The 7,825-nt window shown below is 44.8% G+C and overlaps 1 protein-coding gene across 5 annotated transcripts in view; it reads left to right on the forward strand.

Annotated features, from left to right (window-relative positions):
* Nucleotides 1-7,592, forward strand: part of PFKFB2 (6-phosphofructo-2-kinase/fructose-2,6-biphosphatase 2) — a 27,672-nt gene extending 20,080 nt beyond the window's left edge. For 3 of the 5 annotated variants that reach the window (XM_027564344.1, XM_027564343.1, XM_027564345.1), the window contains one exon: nucleotides 5,576-7,592. In XM_027564344.1, the coding sequence (XP_027420145.1) occupies nucleotides 5,576-5,638 (63 nt within the window). In that variant the 3' untranslated portion in view covers nucleotides 5,639-7,592. The remainder of the gene's footprint in view (nucleotides 1-5,575) is intronic. The other 2 variants (XM_027564348.1, XM_027564346.1) reach the window with 2 other exon arrangements.
* The last annotated feature ends 233 nt before the right edge of the window (nucleotides 7,593-7,825 follow it).

The following is a 7,825-nucleotide window of genomic DNA, read 5'->3' on the forward strand; positions in this document are numbered from 1 at the left end:
TGAATACATGTATGTGTATTTATCTGAAAGGCAAGTCTAGGTTTCTCATGAGATTTTTAAAAGAGAGAGAGGACTCCCCACCTCAAAGTTATCAATCTGTCTCTTACAGGTGACCAGTGACAGATAGTTAGCTATTTGCCAGGGATGTTCTTATTTGGTAATAGGAGACCTTTGATAGCATCACCGACTCAATGGACGTGAATTTGAGCAAACTCCAGGACACGGGAGGACAGGGAAGCCTGGTGTGCTGCAGTCCCTGGGGTTGTAGTCGGACATGACTAAGCGTCTGACCAGCAGGAAACCTTTTGTCGTGCTTCTTATCTAGGAGTATTCATGAGAACCCCCTATAGAACCTGTGAAACATACTCATGCCTGGATCCACTCTAGGCTTAATTCTGACTCTGTCTCAAGGACTAGGGTCTTTAAATAGCTTCTCTGATGATTCTGAATCACACTCCATTTTATGATGTCGGTTGGAGAAACACTGGGGCAATAGTTCCTTGGACAAAGTGTCAACCGAGGAATTCTGAATTTCTCATAGTTCTGAAAGAACAGTTCCCTGGAGTTAGCTGTGTGAGCTGACCACAGTATTAAATGAAGTCATCCCTTTGCTGTTACTTCAGGCAGTAGCCTGTTCAGCTTTTACCCTTTACATCGCAGGGCAATGTGGAACAGATCCCTACATCATATAGATGACCTGTGATAGCAGCTGAGAGTTTTAAGCACACTAGAGAGAAGTACTGAGGTGAAACTTGTGGGATGATAAGGGTTATCACAGGCAGCTGGCTTGTGACCTCGAGTCCTTTATTCCTACATCCTAAGTTGGTCGGACATCACAGCCAGTTTTCAAAGGCCACTTGCCTAGATTCTGCTTGAAATTGCCTTCCGGACATAAGGTAACCTGCTCTTCCTGTTGAGGCATTATATAATGTGTACTTGGTGTCCATGTTTGTGGAGTTTGGGGGCTGGGTGGCTGGTGGTAGAGGAAGGAGACACAGAAACAGGAGAAAAAGTCCTTGCCCTGAAGGTTATTTTAGAGAACGGGCATGTAACTTATAATAAATGAACAGTTGTGGAAGAGCAACACACTGAGTCTATGAATGTGGGTGTCGCAGTGGAGTAGAGAGTTCCTTCTGCCTTTTCTCTTGTCCTCTGCTTATGAGACAAAGGGTCGGGAGGTGGGACTGTCCCCCAGGATGATGTGGTCTGGGAGATGCGTGTGGCACTTTTGCAAGGCTGCCTTGTCTAGCTTTGCTTGGCTGGTGGCATCTTTAGCCCAAATGGGCATTCGGTCTTTTCTGATGCTGTGAGGTGAGAGTGATTCAGAGCTACAGCATGAGAAAGAGCATTTTGATCCCAAGCTGGCTTTGGACTGTGTACTCTTAGTGAGAAGAGAATTCTCTAACAAACCACATCATTATTTCCCTGTTATAAACCCCTGCGTTAGACGCAGGGCACTGGGGCGTTCACTGGGGCCCTCGGCCTGCTGATATTTCGCCACTCCCCACCATGTGCCAGTTTGCTTTCCCAAGAAGAGAAGCCAGAGGTGGGCTCAATCTCATAATGGACACCAGAAATTAGAACTTGACAATGGCAAGGATGTCAGCATCCTTTGGTTTTTAGAGCAAGATCCCTCCAGAGAAGCTTCAGCAGGAAGAAGTCAGGAGAGCGTAGAATGGAATAGAGCTTTTACTCCACATATTAAGGGAAATTCTGTTCCCTATCTTTTCTTTCCTGTCCTTCCCTCTCCTTCTTACCTGAGTGTGTGCTGTGCTCTGCTGTGCTTACTCGCTCAGTCATGTCCAACTCTTTGCGACCCCGTGGACTGTAGCTCGCCAGGCTCCTCTGTCCATGGGGATTCTCCAGGCAAGAACACTGGAGTGGGTTGCCATGCCTTCCTCCAGGGGATCGTTCCATCCCAGGGATCGAACCCAGATCGCCCACATTGCCGGTGGATTCTTTACCGCCTGAGCCACCAGGGAAGCCCACGTGCCCATGTATTGGTAATATATACACTTTACTATGATTATGTCTCTATCACAAATCCTAATAAGAAAGGACAAACTCCAGAGCACCTTTTGTTGAGGCTTTCAGTTAGGCTGGGCTTCCCTGGTGGCTCAGATGATAAAGAATCTGCCTGCAGTGTGGGAGACCTGGGTTCAGTCCCTGGGTTGGGAAGATCCCCTGGAGAAGGGAAAGGCTCCCCATTCCAGTATTCTGGCCTGGAGAATTCCGTGGACCGTGTAGTCAGTCCATGGGGTCGCAAAGAGTCGGACACGACTGAGTGACTTTCACTTCAGTTTTGTTATGGGAGAAATAGGTGAAGTCTTTAACATTCAATCTATTGTTAGAAAATGGAGAAAGGAAAAATCACTGTCTATTCAATTATCTTTTTTCTGCTTTAAAACTGAATGAGGAGTTCTGTGACAGATTTGAAGAAGAATCTAAAGCAGATTAGAGAGCTAGCTTTTTTTCCCCTGTATCTTAATCCTTAAATGGAATTTAGCTCTTATTTATTATTTGTATTGTCTTTGCTTTAGTAAGGAGGTTGTTTCGCATTCAGTCACAAAGTACAATAAGAAGACCCTTTAAAAGATGCACTGTGCTAGGTGTCTGCTCTGTGTCTCTGGTGTTTGGTATTGTGTGTTTTTTTGTCTTCCCTCCCTGGTTGGGAAGAGTCCCCCCCCGCCCCCCCCCCCGGAGAAGGCAATGGCAACCCACTCTGGCACTCTTGCCTGGGAAATCCCAGAAACGGAGGAGCCTGGTGGGCTGTAGTCCATGGGGTTGCAAAGAGTCGGACACGAGTGAGTGACTTCACTTTCCGCCAACCCTCAAGAAGTTAGGGTTAGGAGAACAAGATATTTGTATCCTATCTAAACGGTTGAGTGTTTCCTGTGAGGTTCTGGGTGTTCCTCTTTACAACCCGCATTTGCTCTTCAAAGGCACTGGCAGTTTGAAGAAACAGGATATAGCTGTTTGGAAATAAATCCACCTTACGGTGTCTCTCTGAGTAGGAGTTCTGCATAGCAGAGAAACTCACTGATGCTTGGTATAGCCCAGGGACAGGGGAACACGTGTCTAATAACTGAGGGAACTCTGTCTGGGTTGTGTAGTCTTGTGCACATTCGTTCCATTGTCTTTGCTAAGCCCAGAGGCCATGTCGTGTTCCTTTTCCAGTAATTTCATAACTTTACACAGGTTTTCAGTATACATTTTAAAATATTTTAATTTGAATTAGATATTTTAATTTTCTTGGAATTATTTTAATTTTAATTTGGTTTACAATTGAATCAGATTACAGCATTGGCAGGGTTGAGCTCTGACTTGCGATCGAGGTGACACAAATATCAGAAGTATGTCCAGGGGTTTAATTTAGACTCATGTTCAGAACACTGTATCTAGAAGTATTTATATGCTGACTGCCTGATAGACTGTGGTAGGGTCCCTATGCTGACTAACCGACAGGCTCTGCTAAGATCTGTAAACTGAGTCTGACTGTTTTCTAATTGTACAGGTTCACACTGTATGCATGTTACTGTAATTCTCTGTCTATTGCACATGTCCTACAAAGAAAGGAAGTTTCTTCAGGGGGAAGTTCTGTACACTATGATTTTCAGTAGGTGTTTTCTTTTAGAGTAGCAGCCAAACTCTAGTCATTTTGTAGAAAGTGAATGTTGAACATCACTTGTAAGGTATTTTGTAAACTCAGCTAAGGAGATGCAAGCCCAGAGCCTGATATCACTGCCTTTGCTTGAAGTCATCCTATCCATTCCCCCATTTCTAAGCAGGATCTCACTTTCTGAACTTTCTGTGTCCTCAGCCTCCTTGCCATGGGCTGTAGCATTCCATTGGATAATGCTTCTGTTTTTAGTCTGCTATCTGCTTGGCTCTAAATCATAGTCTAATTAATAACAATTTAAAGGAAATTTTGGCAAAAGTATTTTTTTTCAGTAAGCCTTTCACTGGGGATCCATGACTCATTGATCTTTGTACCTGAATTGTTTGTGTATATATATTTTTTTCTTGTGTAACAAGAAGTAACAAGATCAATTCATTCTGATATGGTGGTAGTTTTCCTGTGGCAAAATCAAAGGATAGGTCACCAGCTGCGCCCTCGGAGGGGCTGGGAACGGGCTGAGCACCCCCGGGTTACGATGCTCCCTGGGTTATGGGCCGGGAATGGACTGAATTGGGAACCGCACCCAGTAGAGCTGCCCTCCAGGTTTCCCAGGCACAGCTCTGTTGAAAGAAGGAATGTAAATCCTTAGCAGCATTCTAATTTAATCTGGTGACATTGATGTCAAAATATGGCACTCAGATCCTTATAAGGTGTATAAATGTATTTGAAATGTGTTTTTTTTTGTGTGTGTGTGTGTGTAGAATGGGTTAATAAAATTGTTGAGTAACTTGAATATCTCAGAAGCCTTCTGGGTTTTTTGTTTTGTAGTTTGGGTTGTGTTCTCCACCCACTCCCCCACCCCCAAAACTGCCTCAAACTGCTTGATGATTGAGCCTCAGCCAAGCAAAAGCCAGTCCACAGAGTGACTGGAGTGGTGGACTGGAGTGGTGGAGGCATAGCTCTCTTGCACCACCTTCTGGGGAATATAAGAAGGATGTTATAGAAGGCACCAGAACTTTGTGTTTTGGCACCTCTACAAGAATTAAGGGAAAATTACCTTTGATTGTTTTCAAATCATAAAAGGACTCTGTGCTGTGAGTCACACTAGCAACATGGAACTCATTGTTGGGGAAAAAACAAACAAACTTTGGAGATCACTTAGAATTTAGTGGACTGTTCCTTCTAAAATATGAGCTCCCTGTTTAAAAGAGATTAAAAGTTCTTTAAAACAGATTACAGCCAGCGGAATAAAATGACATTTAACCGCTTCTGGGATAGGAAAAACAGATGGGAGTGTGCCACTGTTCTCATGCTTTATCCCTTGTTATGTTAACAAGGAAAGAGCTCGTTAGACATGTAGGCTCTTGGATCCCACCCCAGGCCTGTTGAATCAGAATCTTCCTGGATGGCCAGGCAATTCAGATGCACATGTAACACTTGGGAAACACTGTTCTAGGAGGAGGAATTTCTCACAAGGTCGAATATTGGATCTCAGTTTATGGGAGAAACTTGGTTTCTGCTCTGCTGACCGATTTCAGGATGGACTGGGAGACCTACAGCAGTAGGGACCCTCAGAAGCCAAGCTGCCGCTTCCTGTCGCAGAATCGCTTCTTAGGCCTGGGCTTTTCGCAGATGTAGCTCTGTGTACTTTAACCACGGGGCCCTGACCGCCTTCACCTCCTGCCCTGGGTCTGGAAGGAGTGCTGGTCTGATGTGGTCCCAAGGGTCAGCTTCCTCAGGGAAAGCAGCCCTGGACGAGTCCGTTGCGAGTCTGATTCCCAAGAGGAGAGAGATGTGTGCAGGCGCGTCAGCGTGTCCAGCGTGTGTGTGGGTGTGGGGGTGTGTGTGAGTGCTGGGAGGCACTGGCAGGGCAAGGGAGGGGTTCTGCTCGACTTCCTACGTTAGTGCCTGGGCGGTGGTGTAACAGCGGTGTCTCTCTTCCTCTCCGGCTCCTAGGCAGAGACCTCGCGGGCTGCACACAGGCTCCCGTCTCCGGCGCCCCCCACGTCGCCCTCCTGATGGCGTGGAGGCTGAGGCCAGAACGCTCCCCCGGAGACTGGGGTCTGCTGAAGACCTGGGCGTGTCAGCTCCACTGGGGCTGGAGCAGGAAGTCCCGTGGGGCTCGGACATTCGGGGCCACCCGAGTGAGCCTGGAAAAGCTGCCCTCCATTTCTTCCCCTCATGCCTAATGAAAACCGTGAAAAGCTCGGCTTCCCTGTGCCTGCAAACGTTTCACAGCCTGAGCTGATACGTTTTGATCACCTCTCTGCTGGGTTTGGCCCACAATGGCCAATCCTGTTCTGTTTCAGCAGTTTAACATCTGACCAGTGACTGTCCTCAGGGCTGGATATTCTTTGCCTAATGTAGAGATGCAGCGCTTCAGATTAAGTTGTTGCCGCGTGAGAGGGCAGAACTGTCCCGCAAACCTTTTCTGTGCTATAAGAGCTGGGCTCTGCATCCACTCCAGGTGCACAGGCTAGAGTGTAATAGGTCGCTTATTCCGTCACATCAGAAGCAAGAGGCAAATTCACCAGGTGGATGGAGGGTGTCTGAGAAATTTAGTCCCCGGAATGTCTCTTTTGCTGCGATGGAAGAGCAGCATCAGTAGCCACCTTTTCATTTAGAGAAGTTGTTCCAGGCCCCTTGAGGGCAGGATCTGACTGCAAGACTCCCCGAAATGGGTGCCCTTCTTCTGAGTTCTGTTCCGAGCAGCTGTGCTCTCTGCTGAGAGATATCTCACATAGATACTGACTCTGTGTGCCTCTCAGAGTGTAAGAGGGCTGAAGTCATCTCTGGTGGTTGGGAATGAGGGACGGAGAGAAAAGTAGGGTGCCATTTGGATCACCTGAAGAAGTAAATGAAGTTTCTTGGCAATCAGCTCTCCCAGGGAGTTCTTTTGGTGTCAAGACAGGGGCTGGGAGACCTGCCCTTTTGTGAGGTCTGCTGCCGTGATACTGTATCTAAGAAAGCTGTGGCTGTGACTTGAAGAGCATCTGGTCTTCTAATCCCTTCCTCCTGGCTAGTTGTCACCACTGTAGTCTACTGGTCTCTCATGTAGAACCTTGGTTGCCCGCTCCCCCATCTCAGTGCATTAATCATGTGGTTTCCCTTGAAGATAAACCAAGTAATTATTGCCTAGATCAGTGATTGTCAGATGTACAAATATGTCTCTGTAGATGAGATTTTAATATGCCACTGCTCCTGAAAGAGGATATGAAAGCTCCCAAGGATACTATATCATACAAACAAACAAAAAAAATTTTTTTTTGGTAAGAATAGTAGGTTTCTAGCTTTTAAAACTTTTCCCCCCTTTTCATTCAGATGGCCCACTTGCTGGGCAAGAGGGTGAGTAGCAAAAAAAGTAATGCAATGCAGCTTTTCCCAAATGGTTCTTTAATATTGTGGATGATACAGGGCTCTGTTATCTAAGGTGTGATGCGCTGGGCTGCTGGCAGTTCAGCAACCAGCAACTAGGACCTTATTTTAATGCACAAGGCTGCCTTCAGAAAGGTCTCCTGACTGCTCTGTAGCAGGTAATTTTTATCTGTCTGCTCATAGCATGTTGTACTGTAATGATTTTGTTCTGTGATGCAGGTTTCTTTCTGCATCTAAATATATTGTCTTTTGATGATCTGATAATGTTGTTTAGTTATTTATTCATCCACATAAGCTATTTTAAATCCCTATATTAATGTCTGCTTGTATGTACAGTTATTTGTGGGGTTTTTTTTGGTAGAAATTTAGGTAGTTTGAGTATTTAAGTTTAATGTCCATAGTATTACCTTTAATTAAAATTTCAGAATGTAGTGTCTGTCTTCTGGAAAAGGATAATAAATATGTTAAGGCACAGTGGGTTTCTTTTGAATACTTTTTTTTCATTGATTTTTATTATAAGTATAAACCAAGAGATGCATTTCTCTGGAGAAAAGTTTATCTCCTGGATAAATAAAATCATGCTAAAATTTTTGAGTAATATGTATTGCTTTTATAATAAATACAATAAAAGTTATTTTTTATTAAAAAATACAGCTAAGTTTTAAAATCACACACAAAGCAGGATAGTATATGGCACATAATACATACTCAAAATAGTAACATCATGCAAAATGTATTCGAAGCTAGCTTCTTTAAAACTATTCTCAAATTGTTAGACTGTGTATATATTTCCAATTGGTTTTAACTGGCAACTCATTTTATCAAGTTCAA

This window comes from Bos indicus x Bos taurus, chromosome 16 (genome assembly GCF_003369695.1).
Source record: "Bos indicus x Bos taurus breed Angus x Brahman F1 hybrid chromosome 16, Bos_hybrid_MaternalHap_v2.0, whole genome shotgun sequence".
Lineage (NCBI taxonomy): Eukaryota > Metazoa > Chordata > Mammalia > Artiodactyla > Bovidae > Bos > Bos indicus x Bos taurus.